This window comes from Aaosphaeria arxii (assembly GCF_010015735.1).
Source record: "Aaosphaeria arxii CBS 175.79 unplaced genomic scaffold BU24scaffold_12, whole genome shotgun sequence".
NCBI lineage: Eukaryota > Fungi > Ascomycota > Dothideomycetes > Pleosporales > Aaosphaeria > Aaosphaeria arxii.
The window spans coordinates 875,171-895,269 of NW_022983485.1; the positions used below are offsets into that span (position 1 = coordinate 875,171).

The 20,099-nt window shown below is 47.9% G+C and overlaps 10 protein-coding genes across 10 annotated transcripts; 5 read left to right on the forward strand and 5 right to left on the reverse strand.

Moving 5' to 3' along the window:
- Nucleotides 1–584: 584 nt before the first annotated feature.
- Nucleotides 585–1,231, reverse strand: BU24DRAFT_70525 (uncharacterized protein). Its single transcript, XM_033534552.1, has one exon. The coding sequence runs from the start codon at nt 1,111–1,113 to the stop codon at nt 745–747; it is 369 nt and encodes a 122-aa protein (XP_033378441.1). The 5' UTR covers nt 1,114–1,231; the 3' UTR covers nt 585–744.
- A 213-nt stretch (nt 1,232–1,444) lies between these two features.
- Nucleotides 1,445–2,867, forward strand: BU24DRAFT_444743 (uncharacterized protein; the record flags this gene model as incomplete). Its single annotated transcript, XM_033530652.1, has 3 exons — nt 1,445–1,572; nt 1,635–1,995; nt 2,052–2,867. The coding sequence occupies 3 exons, from the start codon at nt 1,445–1,447 to the stop codon at nt 2,379–2,381; spliced, it is 819 nt and encodes a 272-aa protein (XP_033378442.1). The 3' UTR covers nt 2,382–2,867.
- BU24DRAFT_70518 (uncharacterized protein) lies at nt 2,456–3,786 on the reverse strand. Its single transcript, XM_033534551.1, has one exon. It carries the CDS (start codon nt 3,689–3,691, stop codon nt 2,696–2,698), a length of 996 nt encoding a protein of 331 aa, XP_033378443.1. The 5' UTR covers nt 3,692–3,786; the 3' UTR covers nt 2,456–2,695.
- A 730-nt stretch (nt 3,787–4,516) lies between these two features.
- On the reverse strand, nt 4,517–6,154 carry BU24DRAFT_436953 (MFS general substrate transporter; the record flags this gene model as incomplete). Its single annotated transcript, XM_033530187.1, has 4 exons — nt 4,517–5,065; nt 5,121–5,518; nt 5,596–5,897; nt 5,949–6,154. 4 exons carry the CDS (start codon nt 6,152–6,154, stop codon nt 4,517–4,519), a joined length of 1,455 nt encoding a protein of 484 aa, XP_033378444.1.
- Nucleotides 6,155–7,095: 941 nt separating this feature from the next.
- BU24DRAFT_473289 (tricarboxylate transport protein, mitochondrial precursor) lies at nt 7,096–8,019 on the reverse strand (the record flags this gene model as incomplete). The annotated part of the gene is made up of 1 exon (XM_033532774.1): nt 7,096–8,019. One exon carries the CDS (start codon nt 8,017–8,019, stop codon nt 7,096–7,098), a length of 924 nt encoding a protein of 307 aa, XP_033378445.1.
- A 609-nt stretch (nt 8,020–8,628) lies between these two features.
- BU24DRAFT_357605 (uncharacterized protein) lies at nt 8,629–10,655 on the forward strand (the record flags this gene model as incomplete). Its single annotated transcript, XM_033523962.1, has 3 exons — nt 8,629–9,343; nt 9,393–9,786; nt 9,836–10,655. The coding sequence occupies 3 exons, from the start codon at nt 8,629–8,631 to the stop codon at nt 10,653–10,655; spliced, it is 1,929 nt and encodes a 642-aa protein (XP_033378446.1).
- Nucleotides 10,656–11,370: 715 nt separating this feature from the next.
- BU24DRAFT_357332 (DUF453-domain-containing protein) lies at nt 11,371–12,674 on the forward strand (the record flags this gene model as incomplete). Its single annotated transcript, XM_033523948.1, has 2 exons — nt 11,371–11,760; nt 11,814–12,674. 2 exons carry the CDS (start codon nt 11,371–11,373, stop codon nt 12,672–12,674), a joined length of 1,251 nt encoding a protein of 416 aa, XP_033378447.1.
- Nucleotides 12,675–12,879: 205 nt separating this feature from the next.
- On the reverse strand, nt 12,880–14,361 carry BU24DRAFT_400798 (FAD dependent oxidoreductase; the record flags this gene model as incomplete). The annotated part of the gene is made up of 2 exons (XM_033525468.1): nt 13,030–14,361; nt 12,880–12,981 (listed from the first exon to the last, which is right to left on the reverse strand). The coding sequence occupies exons 1-2, from the start codon at nt 14,296–14,298 to the stop codon at nt 12,880–12,882; spliced, it is 1,371 nt and encodes a 456-aa protein (XP_033378448.1). The 5' UTR covers nt 14,299–14,361.
- Nucleotides 14,362–15,034: 673 nt separating this feature from the next.
- On the forward strand, nt 15,035–16,914 carry BU24DRAFT_400801 (MFS general substrate transporter; the record flags this gene model as incomplete). The annotated part of the gene is made up of 5 exons (XM_033525469.1): nt 15,035–15,095; nt 15,167–15,231; nt 15,290–15,360; nt 15,415–16,603; nt 16,660–16,914. 5 exons carry the CDS (start codon nt 15,035–15,037, stop codon nt 16,912–16,914), a joined length of 1,641 nt encoding a protein of 546 aa, XP_033378449.1.
- A 701-nt stretch (nt 16,915–17,615) lies between these two features.
- BU24DRAFT_414547 (uncharacterized protein) lies at nt 17,616–19,740 on the forward strand (the record flags this gene model as incomplete). Its single annotated transcript, XM_033526228.1, has 6 exons — nt 17,616–17,640; nt 17,699–18,294; nt 18,350–18,400; nt 18,454–18,578; nt 18,630–18,828; nt 18,889–19,740. 6 exons carry the CDS (start codon nt 17,616–17,618, stop codon nt 19,738–19,740), a joined length of 1,848 nt encoding a protein of 615 aa, XP_033378450.1.
- Nucleotides 19,741–20,099: the final 359 nt, after the last annotated feature.

Genomic DNA, 20,099 nt, shown 5'->3' on the forward strand with positions numbered 1-20,099 from the left:
ACTTCTCCATTTCCATATTCAACATGTGGAGGGATGATTAACTTTTATTTTTATATAACAAAATCCCACTATCTTTGACAAGCTTCCCATTTCAGAGTTCCAAGATATTGAAGGCGTTCGTAATAGGATGATATGCAACACCAAGCTCAGTGACAAGATATTTGAGTACCCAAGTGTCGGGATCACTGAAAACTCGGCAACAGGATTCACGATGAACATCCTCCGCTCGCTTCCTTTCTTTTTCCGTTCTCGAGTTCTCCAATACACTTGCTTGTGCAACACAATCTCTTTGCGACCGCCACCAACGCCACTGGTATAACTCTAATGAGGCTCGAGTCCAGCTTCGATGACCAGCTGCAATCTCAGTAAAGAGTGCAACCTCTCCAACAATAACCACTCCCAGCACTACGTTGAAGTTTCGCATTTCTAACTCTGCTCTTCGATCATGTGGCAGACACAAGGGATATAGCCCTGGATACACCTGAAATAAGGAATTGAGGACTCCATCAACCAAATCTACGCAACGATCATTGTAGGTATTGAAACAAACATGATGTGGCAACAGCCATGTGGGGTTTTGTTACTTATTTGACTCGCAATGAATGTATCGAGCCATTCATTGTAAAAAGGCATCACTAGCCGTACAGTGTCAACCGGTGCCATAGTTGACCATGTGACACTCCGTGCGGTGCCATTTGGCAATGGCGCACAATCGTACTATGACACAGAACCCGAATTGGTATCTTAAGCCCTAGATTCTCGTCCGAATGTCACGGTAAATTGACTTCCAGATTTTATGCCTGACGGGGCGTTTGGGCTCACCTTTAGGAAGTCTAAAAGAGCGCCGCTAAACTTGAATTCCGAATACATTGCACCCATTTCTTCGCAGGCAGACTGAACGAGCAAAGTACTAATGGAGTATTTATGAGGACCAAGAGACTCAGATTGGGAAACTAATTCCCTTGGAGTGATACCAAGTCCCCCTGTGAAGCCTTTCAAGGCATGTGTGATCTTTTTTCCTTTTTCCTCATTCGTTAACCAAAGCGCCATGTCTTGCATTCCAGCCACCACAGGGAGCAAGAAAAGTTGATATGAATATAAAATCAGCAACATATGCGCGTTTATGAGGAATTCATCTCTACCACTTTCATGGTAGATGTATGCTTTGTCGATAGTATTGTTCTAAATTTGTGGCGCAACAAAGTCATTGTGAATACGAGCAAAACTAAAGGTACGCCTGCATGACAACAAAGTAACATATCAGAACTGACATGAATGAAGCAGTAACATTAAATCAATATGGTCAACGTATTCTGCGTATTCGTGAGATACCAAGACACAAAATTCTATATTTAACCTAAATTTCTGATTAGTAAGCTAGTTGTTTGTGGGGTTTGCGGCCACGTACCTGGTTGAAGATGCCTCCACGAGAATTGCTAGAAGAATGGCAGTCGAGCCGCAGAACATAAACGCGACTGTCGCACAACCGCCTCAGTCGAAGCCAAAAGCCAATGTCCTTCTTCCATTGTATATCTATCCCGCTCCTGGCGCGTGGGACCCTCTCTACGGCGCGTACGTTTCTTGCCCCTTATTGCCCCTTGCATGAAGTATTCCGATTAACAAAATGCTTCTAGATTGTCCCTTCATCGCAGCGTGAAGTTTACAATCATTGTTAATCCGAGCAGCGGACCAGGGGCGCCACCATGGTGGCCGAATCCAGATTATGTTCGAGAGGTGCCTAGGCTCAATGCGCAGCCAAATGCAGAGACAGTTGGATATGTGAAAATTGATTACTGTCGAAGACCGCTTGCCGATGTGTACGCAGATATTGATGCGTATGCGAAGTGGTCGACAGATAGTCGGTACCCTGGACTTGGCGTGAAAGGAATTTTCTTCGACGAAACGCCGAATCGGTTTACACCAGAGGTGGCAGCGTATTTGAATACTATCACGCAGCGCGCGAAAGAAACAGCCGGGCTTGCAGGCAATCGTCTCGTACGTAATATGTGTAGTCTGAAGTGTATTTTTCGAAATGTTGACAATTGCCCTAGGTAATCCATAATCCTGGGACGGCCGTGGACGCTACACTTGCTCAACCGGGACCGGACCTTACGACAGTGGTGGAAGATTCGTTTGCTAATTATCGTACCGATGATTACCAGCGATGGCTCGCAACGTCGCCTTATAATCGAACGAGGTCCAGCTACATGGTCCATTCGGTTCCGAAGTGTGAGGTATCTGCTTTGACGCACGAACTTCGGGATCGTGCAGAGTATTTATTCGTGACGGATTTGACGCAAGCATTTTACGAAAGTTTTGGACCGAGTTGGGCGGAGTTTGTTGCGGCTGTGGCGCGCGAAGATACGCAGTGCAGTGCATGACAATCAATACCCCCCGAGCAGGTGCCTGCTAACGGATTGTTCTCGAGGCTTTTTTCGTGCATAGCTCCTCGATGAGTTTCCAGATACGGCAACGATCCAAAACCCGGGGGGAGGATCTAATCAAGACGTGGATCCAGACCAGAGACAGGAAAGTCCTTCCTCATCAATAGTTGAATAAGACTCTTCCAATATAGCTCATCCTGGCACTTTGATCTCCGATTTACTTCGAAAGACCAGAATTCACTAATAAATCGGAGTCAAGGCCCCACAAATGAAGAAATAGGATACCATCTGCGAAGTGATTTAAGCTCAGGTCATTGCTTTCTCGCTACACGAGCACGGCTCGAGGTAGTGGTGGCGACTTGAACGTGGCTTAACCATTTTTTTGAGGTTGGTTCCAAAAGGTTCCCCAATGCTCGCGAAACCTCCAGTTCTGCTCTTCGTGTTGCCAAATCTCTAAACGTGAAACGGGTGTTACAATCCTTGTGCGGGCACCGTGATTCAGAAACAAGCGAATTTTTTACGCAGCAATCTTCGTCTTTCCGTATCGGGGCATACATGAGATCAAAGAAGGCCTGACTTGAGGGAGTCAGATGCTGACAGAGATAGACCTTGATCTTAGATATACTAAGGCGCAAGGGCTCAGGGTTAAAGTAACTCCAATGTTGACAATGGAAATACACAGGGTTAATGAGAACCCACCTCTCAGCAGCCCTTGACTTGCGTAAGTGACGGGCTCCATCAAAGATACAGGGCCCTCCGGAGTCTCTGTAGTGATCTCGATGACTGCACAGATACTTTTCTCGCGCTTTAGCTGGGATAGCCTTTCTGACTTCTGTAAAAGTCATTTCGCGATGCTGGCATACTCGTAAGACGCCTGCTGCTCCTCGACAATCGCGGTTGAATGGGGATTCTAGAACAGCATTTAGACTAAAGAACTGAACTAGGTGAGGGGATAAACAGTAGCTGCAGAACAGATTTTCTAGGGATAGTAAAAGTCTAGTCGTCCTGCCCTCCTTATAACCTTCTAGTGCTTCTATTTCTGCCCGTGCAGCCTGCGAACATATGTCTCTTTTTATCCGTCGAAAGAATTTCCGCCGGTCAAAGGCATCGGAGATCTTGGTTGTTTCAGTCTGAAGCATATATCGGAAGTGGCGACAGGATGCTTCTAGGCTCAAGTAGTCGGCCGGTGAGAGGTAGGTGCCAATGTGCAAGACAAGTTCAGTGGGCATTCGATAGTGGTGAGGGAGTTGCGCCATGTTGGCTATGAGGAGATCAGACTTTCCAGTGCAGCGTGGTACTCTCATCATTCTGCTTGTGATGAGATGGATGATGGGGTGGGAAGGTCAAAGGAAGAAGGAAGGAGGACGAGAATCTTGGATTCGACAGCATTTATACGCCTTACCGGGCCAGAATTGTTGAGACGCATTATCGGATGCCGAGGGGGGTGCCGACTGCTCGCTCTTGCACAATTTATTCAGGTTCCAGCAACATGGCCGCCACTCGCCACTCGTCTGCTCTGTTCCTCGTCGATTCGATAAGAAGTGGAAGCGTGAAAAGGGTATTGGGTGAAAGATAAGGCCATAATTCAATGAGGGTATCATATACAGCAACTGGATTACGACTGGAACTCACGGAGGGGGTTCATATAAAGACATTTTGGATATATTGCCCAGAGGAGATCGTGAAGTAAAGATGTCGTTGTTGATATGGTGGTTTGTGGTCTGCAGGAGCACATTGCTACACTAACTGTTATCGGACACTAATGAGACACTAGACTGCTTATGAAATGGTGAGGGTATACAACATTCCCTTGGTTCAACACGAAACTTGTGAGAACCCTCGAATCCTAAGGAGGAAGCCGGAAATCGTCCTTGAAAGGCTCGTGAGGTTATTTATTTGACTACAGAGACATTATAGGGGGTAGAATAACTAAACATTAACGGCATTTCTTTAGTCTTCGCAACATTTCTACTATTTATAACTGTTAAGTCGTATAATATCATTTACTGGATACAAAGGTGTTTAGGTGGTGATCAAAAAGTTGAGAGAACCCTACTCGTATCATTTCAATTCTGTCGTGCATCTGGTTCCACGCTATGTTCGCCTTGACAAAGTGTCCACTTGCAGTGGTTCTAATATACATAACGCCATCCACGCTCCACCCCTGTATGCTCAGACCAACCCTCTGCTTCATCCAGCCTCTTATTGAGTCTGACCGCTCGCCATCTGATAAGTACAGCGGAGACAACACAAGCGACGCAGCCAAAAAGGATGAGGCCACCGCCCATCCGATAGAACGGCTCCTGGGATGTGGGAAAGAAGTATGGGCTGAACCAATGGCTGACCTGACTGATGCAATTTGCGATCGCGATCAGTGCCGCTTTCTTACTTCTCGGAGCCGGAACTAAGGTAGTCTCCCAGCTCAGTTGCAGATTGAGCCCAGAGTAGGTACCGCTGATGAGTAGAATGAGGCCAAAGTAGCGAGCACCCACATTCAAGGTCCCAATAAGCACGCTACATCCGACCGCACTGAACAGGATTGGTATGACGATATGGAGGCACGATTCTTGAAAGCGTCCTGAGGTGTATGCAAGACCGCATGCGACGGCGTAAGCGATTGCATAAGGAGGAGCTTGCACGAGATAGGTGGTAAGGGTGTCGAAATGGAAGGTTTTCATAATCTGCACATTATTTTAGCATTGTCGAAAATTCAATCGGGGGGGAGATTCCGCTTACTGATGGTAGGAAATCCTTGAAGCTCTGTGCCGTGACAAGGGCGAAGTGCATGAGGCAAAAGTACCACGTGAAAGGATCCTTTGCTGCTTCTTTGAGTCCATCCCATGTGCCTCCAAGCTCCTCTTCACGCCCACCATTCGAGACCTGCACACGATATTGAGCCATCTCAGTTTCCTCCTGAGACAACCACTTAGTGTTGTGTGGCCAAGATGGAAGCACAATGTATCCGACTAGTGCAACGAGAATGGATGCGGCTCCCTCTATAATGAAGAACCACTGCCAGGCGTGCAAACCAAGAACTTCGTCCATGTTGGTTAGGATGCCGGCAGCTAAAAAGCCAGAGAGTATATTCGACATTGTGTTACCGGCATGCCAAATTGCCATTCGCATTGGGTTCTCTTCCTTGGTGTACCATGAAGATGTCACTGCGTACTATTAGATCCTCGTCTAGGCCATAGTCATTTGGTGAACTTACTGAGCGTAATGCCTGGAAAGAATGGGGCTTCAGAAAGGCCAATGAAGAACCTGCACACGGCGAAGCCAGCGCCACTTGTCATGGCTGGCATGCAAATCGTTCCAATACTCCATGCCATCATCATAGATGGCAGAAGCCAGCGAGGATCTGCTTTAGCAAGCCACAAATTTCCTGGAAGCTGACCGATGAGATAGCCCACATAGAAGGTGGAGATACCGGTGTTCCACACAGTATCACTCATATGCAGATCCTTCTGCAGTCCCGCAAGGCGGGCATTGGATACGTTGATGCGGTCCAGATAACTGTTAGGTCAGTACAAAATTTCCGAGCAAGATACGGTGTAGTATACATACTTCATTAAAAACATGAGAGTGATACATGGCATGAGTCTCCAGTCGAGCTTCTTGACAAGCCTTTTGTTGAGATCTGCCATCTGCTCCTCAGTCAGATCCCGGAGCGTCTCAAAACGCGCCTGGATCTGCTGCGCTGTGATATTGCCACTTTCGGCTGCCACCTCCTTGAATTCGGCATTCTCTACATTCTTTTGATCGAGCGCCATGTCTTTCAATGCGCACTCGGTTTCGGAAAAGCTGAAATGATTCTTGATAAGTGGTGAGATGCGTTGAAGCTGTCTGTGCATGAGATCATGTTTCAATGCGGAAGAACGTTCAATATATATCAGACATCACAGAGTCTGGTCTGGTCTAGAGTCTTCATGTGGAATCTGCTAGCCAGAGAATGGCGTTTTCTGTGTGGTAAGCCACTAAAACGCGGGCCCCCAGATTCCCCGCAAACTGTTGGTCTCACGCATTGGGGGAGACGCCATCGAGGAAGCTAAGGCGATAGTAACGGCTCGCTCGTTCCCGTCATGGTGCAAATTTGTTCCCGCGGGAAGAGAAACGGGACAGAGACCAGACCCCAAGGGAAAACGTATTTACGGTTGCGCCGTCCGGGGGAAACGGGCTCGCCGTTGTACTCGAGACAATCGCGGCTTTACGAGATTGGTTCTGAAGAGACGCATGAATGTTGGCTAGATTTGCCGTAAATACAGAGGGTTGGCACGTCAGGCTTCCCCTTTGCTAGTATTTCATGCCTACAACAGTGCATACGCAAGATTTTATCGCGAGGAGTCAAGACTGTTTACTGGCTACAATACATCCTTAATTCAGGTATTCGAGCTACTTGAAGCTAGCAGGTGGCCAGCCGGGCGTGCCAACCCTCTGCACATTATTGATGGTGGTAAAACTGGGGCCTTCATTTTGTGCCATGTGACTGCGCAAAAAGAACCGAAGTTCTTGTCGGTCTTCTTTCCTCAAATGAAAGAAGAACATAGGTAAAATATAGAGAACTCGACTTTTCGATGCGAATGGAGACAGAGGGTTGTAGTGAAAGTTTCAATGAACACGACAATAGTAGTTGAACTGAACCTCAAGAGGATATAAAAGATACCAGAACTTATCGTACATGCATGTCTCCAAACCTCTATGCTACACTACCTGACTAACTAAGCAATGCAGCAACCTGTTCATACACCGTAAAGACAATGCCACCACTAAAGACTAATCTCCCTAATCGCATCGTACTTCCACTCCAGAAACCCCGAATGCCCGCTCCCTGTAGGACAGTTCGAAATGCTTTCCCCGTGCTTGCTCCCTTCGCACTTTGAGCCTGCGTCTTGATCGTATCAAACGGTTGTGTTGTATAGACTGTGATAACCCCAGCCACTGCACCTGTTCCAAACGTCGTTGCACTGTTTTGTGCAATGTTGTTTCGCCGAGAAAGCTCTTTCAATACATTGTAAGATCCCATGCGTACGGCAGATGTGGCCGACTGCTTCATCGTTGTGGAGACCAATCCTCGATAAAGGCCAGCAGTGCCCTGTGTTTGAATAATGAGTCTACAGGTTTGCAGACCGCCCCGACTTGATTGTCCCCCATTCTTCGCATTGTCAATGAGAGCGGTCTTCACGCGCTCCGTTGGGGTGACCGCCACCACACTTTCAGCAGCACCCGCAAGCATTCCTGCCAATACGCCTCTCCAAGGGGATAGTACACCTTTCTCGTCGGCAAGATGACGACGTATCGAGTCAAATGATAAAAACCGGACGCCGGCCTTGAAAGCAGTGCCCAGTATCAACGTTGAGCAGCCAGTGTATATAGCTCCTATGCCGTCGTTACGTGCCACTTGAGCGATGACCGCGAAAGGATTTGATGATGAGCTCGCGCCGACTTGAAGCTGTGCGCGCGTTTTTGCGAATTCGAAGGGATATGTCGCGGTTGCTTCCACCCCACCGGCAATAGCACCAGAACAAAGCGAGACAAGAGCTGTTGGAGCCTGCTTTGCTTTAGGAGGCGTAGCTTTGGTCACATTGGCCGTTGACAATGTATGTATCGAATTGTTCACAGGTGCGGATGCGACGCTCATGGTGGCTGTATGGGATGTAGAAAAGGTGCAGAGAATAAATTTTGATACGGATATTCTGATTCATCAAGGAGTATTTAGATAATAGTCTGGGCATGAATAAATCCGTACCCAGAATAATGGAGAGAAATACAGTACCTATACATCCAATGCCTTCCATATCGGACGCGGCCCGACGGGAGCGCCGACTTCCCGCTGTCCCATAACCTCTTCGCCCTCCTGCAACATACCCGCCGCTCAACACTCGTCTGCTCTGTTCTTCATCAAGTTAATCGAATATCCCGTTCAGAGTATCTGTTTGTGCCAAGTACCTTACCGCGGCAGCATGAGTACGGAAGGCAACGAGCCCTCGCCTAGTCGCCCTCGCAAACGTGCGCTTGAGGCCTGCACCTTCTGTCGCCGTCGCAAGGTTCGTCATCGCAGCACCCATGCCAACATTCAAGACACTGAGATTTCGCACAGATCAAATGCAGCGCAGAGAGGCCTTCATGCGCAAATTGTAAAACACATGGAACGACATGCAGCTATGAGCCCATAGAGGAGGCTCAAGCTCGCAGCCGTCCAAGCAAGGCTCCACGAAGGGAACCCACTTCAGAGTCGATTACCATCACCATGTCTTCGACACCACAAACAGTGTCGCGTATTGTTGTTGCTTCCAATGGTGCTTCTAGTTATCATGGCCGTACGAGCACTTTGTTTGATGAAAATCCCCATGACCGAGCCAATACTGAAACGCGCCCTCGAATGCCTGATGAATGGGTTGAAAAGGGCCTCGTTGCTGAAGCTGCGCGCCAGCGACAACTCGAGGAAGTAAACTTCCGCCTTGGGAAGCTCGATTTTGATGGTGTTGAACCCGATTTGGGAATGCACTTATTGTCCTTACATTGGAATCGTCAACATCATTCATTCCTCACAACATATCGTCCAGCATTTATGCGTGATATGGCGTGTGGGGGCCCATACTTCTCCAAACTTCTTCTCAATGCCATCTACTTTGGCGCTTCAAAATTCAGCCCACGGCACGAGGTTCGGCGAGTAGCTGACGATGTACGTACTGCTGGCTGGCAATTTCGTCAAAGGGTGCGCGAACTCCTAGGCGGTGCTCTCGATAAGAGTGAGGTCACCACTATCCAGGCATTGCTAGTGATGACCAACTCTCTGTTCGCTTTGGGTGATGAGCGTAGTGCTGCCTGGCTCTATGCTGGCCTCGCCTTTCGCATGATTGTCGATTTAGGAATGCACGTAGATACCGTAGATCTGGCAAGTACTCGCAAGTTTTCGGACGAAGATTATGAAATACGGAGGCGCGTGTTCTGGGCAGCATTTGGTATAACATATTCTGTCGCCAGCCAATACATTCAACTGATGGAAGATAGTCGTCGATAAGATCCAGAGTTTATATCAGGGTCGGCCGGTCAGCATCAAGGAATCCGACACCCTTGTCCCTATCAAGTTTCTCGATACTTACGAAGAGCTTGAGAATTGGTCACCTTTTGCATATTCTACTCAGTCAAGCTCTACCTACCAGGGATCACCGGCCTACAGCATCACTACCTTTCAACATTTGTGCAAGCTCTCGGTGATTCTCAGCGACATTCTTAGCACAATATACACGGAAAGAACTTTCGACTCCAGTCCAGGAGAACTCTCGGCCAAATTGGAGAGTATCCACTCAAAGCTAACAACATGGCATAGCCATCTGCCTGCTCATCTTGCTGTTGACGTGAAAAAAGAACCTATAACACCCCCTCCACACGTATTGAGCCTACAGTAAGTCTTCCCAGACCCACCTATCCCACTTTCATCTGAACACCGATAGTGCTATGTACAACGTACTCATGATACTGCTACACCGCCCATTTGTTGCCGACGGACATCTTTACAGTACATCTCGCAGCATATCTGTCAATTCCTTTATAGCCTGTGCCACAGCAGCTGAAAACATAGTCGATCTTCTACGTGTGTATGACAAAGCATTCAGCGTACGCAGGGCACCATACTTGATATCGTATGCGACATACGTTGCCGCCACTATTCATGCTCGCATTGCTGCAAAGAGAGGCATCGGTTCAAATGCTCATAGTAATTTGAAAGCGTGCTTAGCCGTATTTCGAGAAAACCAAGAGACAAATTGGGCTGTTCGGCGCGCTAATGCTATTGTACAGAACCTGATGAAAAGGCTAGGAGTAGACATTCCTAGCCCTGACGAAACTCGAATTGATCGAGACAATGGCGGGAACAGTCAGAGTAGTACTCCCGGTACGTCAACAAGCAGGTCAATGGCGAGAGAACCTAGCTTGCACAGTCTGGATATCGACGGCATTATTCAGAGTTTTGTACGAGAACAGGAAACTATGCAAGTTCCCCAAGCAAGTCAGTCCGGTCGCAATATGTCATCAGATGCCACATTCCCCGCGCAGCAAATGTGGTCCTTTCCAAGTACAGAGGTTCAAGGTGTGGGGCCGCAATCCGAGAATCAGGATACGAACACCCTTGCCTATGAAACCGATTCGAGTTGGTTATACCAAGGGCAACAACAACCGTTTGGAGAAGTTTCTATATCGGTAGATGACTTACTCTACGGTTTCAACGGATCGGCACTAGACAGCTTCCCCATCCTCGATGGAACTATGATGTGAGGAGCGGCGAAATAAGAACCGGGACGCACGATGCAATCAATCACTACCTACCCGTCTACTGATCAATAGAGCCGCTCTCAGCCTAAGGGGGAAGTCGGAAATAGTCCAAGGAAGGCTCGTGAGGCTATTTAATTGACTACAGAGACACTTTAGAGGGCAGAATAACATTATATTAAACACACCTCTTAAGGCTTTATAATAGTGCTATTAAATTTAAATACTAAATGCTATAATATTATTTACTAGATACAACGGTGCTTAGGTGGTGATTATAACAATAGGGGGTGGCCAGGACTATTTCCGACTTCCCCCTTAGGTTGAGAGAGCCGCTACCTAAACACGCTGCCCGCCTTATTCATCCGCGGCTAAACTTCGGGCCCCACACCCCTTCCCGTCCTCCCTCCCGTTCCCTCTCAGTAGCAATGCCGCGGGAATGGTGCAGACCCGTCAGGCAATGCAGACTTCAGACCTCACCAAGAGCTACCCGGGCAACAAGATTTACCAGCAATAGTCATATAAAGATATTTCACTTTGGGGCCATCATGGAAGTACTCCCATATCTGACAGGCTTTTTCCAAAATTATATTCCTGGCCTTTGGGGTTTTCAATGCTTCGCGCACTTGCTAAATCATTTCACACAAAAACATCCCATCTTTCTATAATCGAGACATCTACCACTGCCCCAACCCCGACTTGGCTTTTACCGACTTTCATAATGCATACCGAACGACCTCCTAGAAAGGTCCGATGCAAATTGCCAGCAGTGCTCATGCGTGCCGGGACCTCCAAAGGCCTTTTCGTACACCGTCATCATCTACCTGCTTCTGAAACCGATTGGACGGCTCCATTACTTGCCGCAATGGGATCTCATAACTCAGATGCTCGTCAGGTAGATGGTGTTGGTGGCGGAACGTCCACAACTTCAAAGGTTGCCGTAGTATCGCCGTCAACACGTTTAGGTGTGGATGTGGACTATACGTTTGTTCAAGTCGCAGTTGGGAAAGGAATGGTCGATTTGAGTGGGAACTGTGGGAACATGTGCTCGGGTGTCGGCCCATTCGCCCTTCAAGAAGGACTTGTGCGTGCCAGGCCCGGGGACAGGACCGTAAGTCTTCTTCAGTCGACTCGCAGTATCGTAGTATCTATTAATTATCATAGATTGATGTTAAAATATTCAACACTAATACATCGCGGATAATTGTCGACACTGTTGAAATAGATGAGTTTGGCCAGTATGAAGAAGATGGTGACTATTCAATGCCGGGCGTGAAAGGAACTGGCAGCGAAGTCAAAGTTGCTTTCGTCGACCCAGCAGGGAGTATGACTGGCAAGCTTTTCCCAACCGGGAAGCGTAACGAGACCATCGTAGTGAAGAAGAGAAACGACAGTCCGTTCTCGGTCAGAGCAACCTTGATTGACGCTGCCAACCCCTTTATTCTTGTCGACGCCAATACGCTACCACTACATCTTCGCTCATGTTCCAAGGATTCAACCGGATATTTGGAGTACATGGAGATGATTCGACGTACTGGTGCAGTTACAATGGGCCTAGCATCCAGTACTGATGCTGCAGCCAAAGTGAGAGGAACGCCGAAGCTTGCCCTCGTTTCAACTACCGACGATGCGAGTCTTCAAGTGCAAGCGTTCAGCATGGGAAGACCTCATCCGAGTCTACAACTGACAGGAGCAGCATGTATTGCTGCCGCAGTGTGCATTGAGGGCACGGTAGCTCATGATATCGCTTCAAAGTCGGGAACCCAGGCTGCGTGGCAGCTCTCAACACCTGAGAGGACCCCGAGTCCTTCTCTTTCGGACTCGAGTGATCACAGCTGTCCTGTCCTTCCCGACAGGAAGACTGTTAGCATCGCGCATCCGAGTGGATTAATCACTGTCGATGTCTCTGCCGCGAGCTCGCCTGAAATAGCGGTGGTGGACCGATGTATTGTTTCGCGCACGGCTCGACGATTATTCGAGGGGAACGTGTACTATTATCAAGATGCAGCGCAATGTCAGGCCTAGAATTAATACCACCAACTTTGTACCCAATGAATACCCAATAAAGATCCATAATCTACACACTTGGCTAGATTTACAGCCGTTGATTCTTGTGGGAATTACAAAAGCTCCCATGAATGCTTTGCGCATAGTACACCAAAACCACTTTTTAAATTACACACGCAACAAGAATTAATTATCTTGCAACCAGTCGCCTCTTAGCATCATCTTACAGCATCGAGACATATCGAAGCGCCCTCTTTCCTTTCGACCCCTCCATCAACTTGTTGAATGGTGCCTCTCCTTCTTTCAATGACCTCCATTGCCACGACTTAATAGGTGCTCTTTCCATACCTTTGTTTTCAATAATATCTACTACCCAACCTCCAATAGTTGGTAGGAACTTAAATGCATGCCCGCTTCCCGCCGTGACGACCATTAATCCTTCCTGACCGGGCACATGATCGATGATGTATTGGTTATCGAAAGAATCAGTATACCAACACAGTCTCGTCAACCAGATGTCAAGATCTGCCAACTCGGGAAGATACACGTTTGTAAACATTCGAATGACTTTCACAGCTTGGGCTGGAATCTGACGAATCTGCTCATCTTGCGACCACCTTGTGATCGGAACACTACGCTCCTGTCCATCTGGTTGGACTCGTGGATTGGTGTACTTTGTTCCTCTGTAACCAATCTTGAGAAGGCCGTGTTCATCGACGGGGAATCCATACAATCCGGCTTCAGGTCCGTCACCAATCTTGAACGCCCATGCTGGAAAGTTATCTGGTGCAAACCTCTGGCGGAGAGGAGAAGACTCTGGAATTTTGAAGATGACAACCGATCCAGCTGTAGTCTCGGCCATTCCATCAAGAGATGGCACAAGACTTGGCGTCCACCCACCGCAGGCAACAATGACGAGAGCAGCGTTGTGAATCTTTCCATCGGCTGTGCGCACTCCGACAACCTTTCCTGTCGGACTTTGGATGGTAGACAACACATTCCCCGCATTTGAGTCCAAGAAAAGATGGACACCCAAGCGCTTTGCCTTATGTAACGCAAAGCGACAAGCCTTGTCCGCCAATGCGATACCCCCAGTTGTGTCCATCACACCCAGCAGCTTCTTATAAAATGGGTTCATTCTTGCTGAGAACCCTTTCTCCTCCGCCAAGCGCAAGTGTGCCTCATTGTTGTTAACGAGTTGCGTATCAGCATATCCCGCCTTCTCCATGTTCTTTATTGATGAACTCTCGAATTCAGGGAGAACATCGGCATCAGTGACCGACAAATCTCCGTTATTGATCCAAAGCACGTCTTCGGAGCTCATGCCTGGAGGTACAGCCGCGCCACCGTCACGCAGCTCCTGATTCCACGCATCCCATGCCTCTACAGCATGGAGACTTAGGTTCTGGTATATGGTTTGCGTGCCATAGGCGGAGCGGATGATCTTGTTTATATCGGCCGAGGCGGCGTCGCAGCCGTTGAGGTAGGAGTAGAGTGTGCTCTCGTAGGGGTTCTTGTCGAGCAATGTTACGTTGGTGTAACCTCGTTCTGCAAGGTGAATTGCGGTGCTCAGGCCAAAGATTCCGGCTCCTACGATGATGATGCCATCTGACTTCGAGGGAGGGGCTGGCTTGGTGAACATGGTGGTCTTTTCGCAGTGTTTGTTCAAGGGATCGAGGACTGAGGATGACTTGACGAGTTTGACTTGTGGTTGGAATATGGCAATTATTAAATTCAAAGAAAGTCGAACTTAGTCCAAGAAAAGAGTTGAAGGCAAAAATGACTCTGAAGCGCCTTCTAGCCTACGCGCGTTGTATACCTTCCATGTCAGCGGAAGGGAAAGTACCGGGATAATCGATTACTCGTATGATTCGAAACAGATCGTCAATTGCTTTAGTTCAATTAATGGGAGTATTTCAGATAACCGGGAACATCTAGATCCAGTGGCGCGGTGATTTATCGTAACAATTGTAAATAGCGACCCTATCGCCGTGGCCCAAAAACTCTACATATCAACAGACTAATTGACGAATCCGAGCGCATGTTCCCATTGGTGGGTAGTTCCCTTCATACTTGGAAATACGGCCACAAAGGGAGAGAGATGACCAACTCAGTCCTAGTCGGGGAATAGTACCCACCAATCGGAAAACTGCGTCGGATTGAACCGCTGCCGACTTGAGGAAGTTTCCTATCAGTGAATTTCGTTCATGTCCATATCGCCGGCGCAAACCTATTATCGCAACTATGTGAACAGCAATATCTATACTTTACAAGATGCAGTCTCGAATACAAAGTCCATATCTCTGCTTCAGCTTTTAACACTCAACTCGAAGCATCAATTTCTCAATAAGCTCCGAGTGTCTTCGAGGTATTTTAAAATGTCTTCAACCGATCATTTTGATGACCCTATGTGGCCTCCTGGGACTGTTCGTCTGCAAGGTAAGCAAGGCCTTTCCTGATCAAAGCAATGACTTGGTTTAATGTGGACCACTAATCCACTTTCACTCCAGAGGAACATACATCGAACGAGATCATTCTACAACCCCAGCCGTCTCAAGATCCAAACGACCCACTGGTTAGTCATAGCAAGTACCTTTCGATGCAAGATCCATCTGCTGATGTGGAAACTCCAGAACTGGTCCAATAAACTCAAGTACCTCAACTTTGGTTTGGCAGCATTGTATGCCCTAATCGTCTTTGCATTGTATGTCACTTCTGCCCACGTCTATGCTGTGTATCTCAATTAACGAGGTTCTAGAATCGATGCTGCCACCCCGACCTGGGACCCCATGCATGAAGAGCTCGGATATAGCTACGATGATCTCAACAATAGCTACGCTGCTGGATGCGCAGGTCTCGCTCTCGGAGCTGTCGCACTGATACCATTCGCACACAAGTATGGACGTCGTCCCATATACCTGTTCAGCTGCGCTATACAGTTCGGGGTCTGCATCTGGTCTGCACGTCAAAAGACTGTGGCAGACCTGATTCTGGTCAACATTTTCAGTTGTTTCTTGGGTGCTCTCGCAGAGACAATCGTGCAGATGACCATAGCGGATATGATCTTCGTAAACCAACGAGCATTGATGAACAGCTTGTATTTTTGGTCCACCAGAATTGGCGCATCGTTGACGCCCTTGGCTGCAGGGTATGTCACGGTCGATCAAGGGTGGCGCTGGGTCTGGTGGTGGCTCACCATCATCTTTGGTGCTCTGATTATAGTCATGTTCTTCGGCTATGAAGAGACAAAGTTCGTTCCACCGGCAACTGAGGGTATCGCTCTGGACCACTGTTCTACTCTCGAAAACAACACCACCAAAGATGGCAAGGACATCAAAGACCCAGAAGTCGGCCGAGTCAAAGTCGCAGACGAGACCACTCGATATGCTACGAAGATATCGATCGACCCTACTATTCCAAGGAAGAGTTATCTCAAGCGCCTTGCACTTACAACATCATCACCCGGGTCTCTCAATGATCTGCTTCGCCACTGCTATCAACCATTTCAGATACTTTTCACTATCCCCGGTGTTCTCTACATGTCTCTCCTTTACGGAGGCATGATGGTCACGAACAACATCTTGGTCACAACCGTATCAACATACATGACTCAGGAGCCATACAACTTCAGCCCTGATCAGATAGGTTTGATGAGTCTAGCTCCGTTCATTGGCTCAACCTTGGGTACTCTCATTTGCGGCCCCGTCAGTGACTGGTCGATTGTGTATCTTACCAAAAGAAACAAGGGCATCTACGAGCCAGAAATGCGTCTGTGGCTCATAATCGTCTTTGCCACTTTCCTGCCTGTCGGCATGATTTTACTCGGCGTTGGACTAGAGAAGGGCTGGACATGGCCTATTCTAGCCGTTTGCTATGCGCTATGCAGCTTTGGAATTGCACCAGCTGGCACGCTCTCTCTCACTTACATCACCGATGCATACACTCAGGTAAGATCGCCGTGCAGACAAGTACAGTTTCATTTCGGCTAACACATCACTTTCAGATCGTAGGAGACGCCATGGTCGGTGTGACTTTCATCCGCAATTTATGTAGCACCATCATGATTTTCGCGAAAACGCCTTGGATCGCTGGCATCGGCTTGCAAAACACGTTTATCATGATTGGTGTCATACTTGCTTCCATTCTCTTTGGCAATGGATTCTTGGTCTATTATGGAAAGTACTTTAGGTACAAGTACCGCGCGACTTACCAGAAATATGCGATGAAGCAGTTTGAGCCGCGGGTCAACTTTTCCTAGGTGGTTCAGTTGAGTACGGCGAGGCCGCAATCTGAAAGTAGCTAGTAACGAGAGAACTCGATAGTCTGTGAAATAATATGTTGTTTATAACAAAGAATATGTGGATGTCTATTAGGTGAAGGAAATCAAGTTCTTATATTTAGTGGATTGGTGATCTCGGAATCGTATCTTCCAAACAGTCGTGACTTCCTATTGCAAGATCAAGAGAATCTGTAGTAAAAGAGTAATGGCTAATGGGGTAGCCTCGGGCAGAGCAAGTCTCTTCAACCATACGATGTCAATCAATTGGTCATATCCCGTAAAAGATGAATACTAAAATAACGGAACGTAATGGGTTGATATCCAAATAATGGTAGATAACATTAGCCCTATCAGGCTTAGCACGTGCGGAGTCGACCTCAGACAACATACTCAACTCGCGATCCATTATCTACCACCAATCCGGCCATGCTCCAGATTGATCCAAAACGACAAAATATTGCTACTCCAATAACTTCGCGCTCGACACATGGTCATGCTTCAACACAACCGTCAAAGGCGCCCAATGCGACCGCATCCTAGCGAGCCGAAACGCCGGTCTCGAGCACAGGCGGCTTGCACTCATTGTAAGGAAAGAAAATTAAAGGTACCAGCTCCGCAATGATCGAAGAATACATATTCGAAACTAATCACATCCCCCAGTGCGATGATTGTGTGCCATCATGTACCAACTGTTTGCGCTTTCATGTTGGTAAGATGAAGGTCCAAATCGTGCGAGAGTGGCCACTGATAATGATGTCGATAGCTTGTCTCATTGAGGATCCATCAACCAGACGCCAACTACCCAGAAATTATGTGCAAACGTTAGAAGAGCGCCTTGAAGTTCTTGAAGGTCTTTTGCAGCAACAACAACAACGCGGTCAAAGCCAGGCAGAGACCGTTGAGCCACCACAAAGGTCCCAATCTCACATCCATGACTATGCGAACACACCTACAACACGTTCTGTCGCCAGCGAAAACGACGATCCCGAAGGAAGTGATAACCTAGTCTCCAAAGCGGGAGTGCTAAGTCTTCATGCATCAGGTGCGGAACCGCATTATTTCGGACATTCATCGATGTTCTCCTTCTCTCGTATTATCCGATCTTGTGTCCGCCAGGTTGGGCAAGGGAGGTCGGACGAGCAATTCGAGTCAGCTTTAGGTGGAGCGGGAAGTTCGTCCATTTCACCTTGCAATCTACCAGACTTGGGAGTTGGTCTGATTCTCAGTAATGCGTATTTCGAGAATATACACTTGCAATACCCCTTCTTGCATGAACCAACTTTCAGGCAATGGGAGAATAATGCTCATGGAATTGGGACACAAGTCACCAATTCTATGGAGCTATTTTTCGTCAACATAGTAAGTCGTTTGTTATAGTCTGTCCAAAAGGAAAAAATCTTTATAACGCGATCAGGTATATTCGGTGGGTTCTCTTCTTAAGCCAAACACGGGAACCCTTTCACAGGTAAGTGGGCAAATTATTTCACTTGGAAAACCCGACTTACTTAGTTCATGCAGCAACTTTATGCCTCCGCTCTCTTGTATTTCGACGATGTGATTGCCCAGAAGAACATCGAATCAATTCAAGCCGTGCTTTGCTGCGCAATGTTTTCATTGAGGTCTACGGTAGGACCTTCCACATGGTACGTTGTTCTACACTATCACCACAGAATGCCGCTAATAACTGACGTTAGGAATCTATCTGGACTTGCGTTACGCCAGTGTATTGAATTGGGCTATCATCGGAATTTTAAGAAAGCCAATCCGATCACGAATACTTTGCAGTCAGAAATGAAGAAGAGAGTATTTTGGTGCGCCTATCAGATTGACTGTGCTTCCTCTGTCAATGTCGGCCTCCCACTCAGCCTGCCTATTGAAGAAGTGGACACAGAGGTCAGTAGTAGAACACCACTATTCACAGCACCAAAAGTGCTTACACAATAACCATTCCAGTTTCCTCTCGATATCAACGATTCCGCCATCAGCAATGAAGGTATTGGGGAAGCTCCACGGCAGTCACGGCTTGATCCCGTAACCACTGTCACACATGCATTGCACCAATTTCGCATCCGCTGTATCTGGGCGCGGATCTATGCGGCGCTTTACACCAATGCAGCCATTAAACGCCACAACAAGGAGAGCTACGAAGCGCAAATAAAATCTCTGCGCAGCGAGCTCGACAATTGGATGTCATTGACACCGCCCGAACCCCATCGAGCAGGCCCTACACTATGCGTATTTGCCAGCACGGAAGACTACAAGATCACATACAATGAGACCATCATCCTGCTCTACCGAGGAAAATTAACCAGAGCAAAGGACAATCCACCAGACGACATCTTCCTAGAATGTATGCAGGCCGCCAGCAGCATCTGCGACTCCTGCAAGCGTCTCTACGTCGGCAAGCCCATCAATTACACTTGGTCTGCGCTCCACGTCCTTTTCCTCGCAGGATTGACGTATCTTCACTGCCTCTGGGCATCGCCGACCTGTCGACAAGCAGCACGATACGACAAGGCGAGCAACACATTTACAAACTGCACCATGCTCCTTGCCATAATGGCGGAGCACTGGGCGGGCGCTGCGCCATACCGCGACTTGTTCCAAGCTCTGGCCTCGCGTACCATGACCATGATTGTGGAGCAAGGCCAGGATGCAAGTCCAGTTTTCACAGCCCCGAGCCCGAATACGGAGGAGTTGACGCAGTGGGCGGCACAGATTGCTGATCTCAGTATGCCGGACGCATTTGGGACTCTTTTGACTAGCCTTATCGGGGATTATAACCAGGAGGGATATGGGTTTTAGACAATCAATGCTCAAGATATTCGGCTTGTTGTCACAACTGTTCGCTGTGAGCGATGCTTTCTGTGTGGCGTTCAGGCATATCCTGCCTATCCTGAGCTACCCGATCCTCAAGACCCGAGTCAATCGTGACTACAACCAGTTTACCGCCACTGAATCTACTGGGCATCGCCACGTCACATATGTTGGTATACGGCTGTTTTAGCCATGGCTGCCTAGGCTGACACAGCGTTACTGTATCTGTCGTGTAGCTTCAGCACTTCCCCAACCTAGGTCTAGGTCTCGCAGCACAAAAGATTGTAATGAATGCCATCACTCTGTACATGATTCAAGTCAAGAGTCTCCTCAAGTAGAAATAAATA

Coding starts and splice junctions, on each gene's coding strand:
- BU24DRAFT_70525 (XM_033534552.1), bottom strand. CDS start 1,113: ATGTTGCTGATTTTATATTCATATCAACTTTTCTTGCTCCCTGTGGTG.
- BU24DRAFT_70518 (XM_033534551.1), bottom strand. CDS start 3,691: ATGATGAGAGTACCACGCTGCACTGGAAAGTCTGATCTCCTCATAGCC.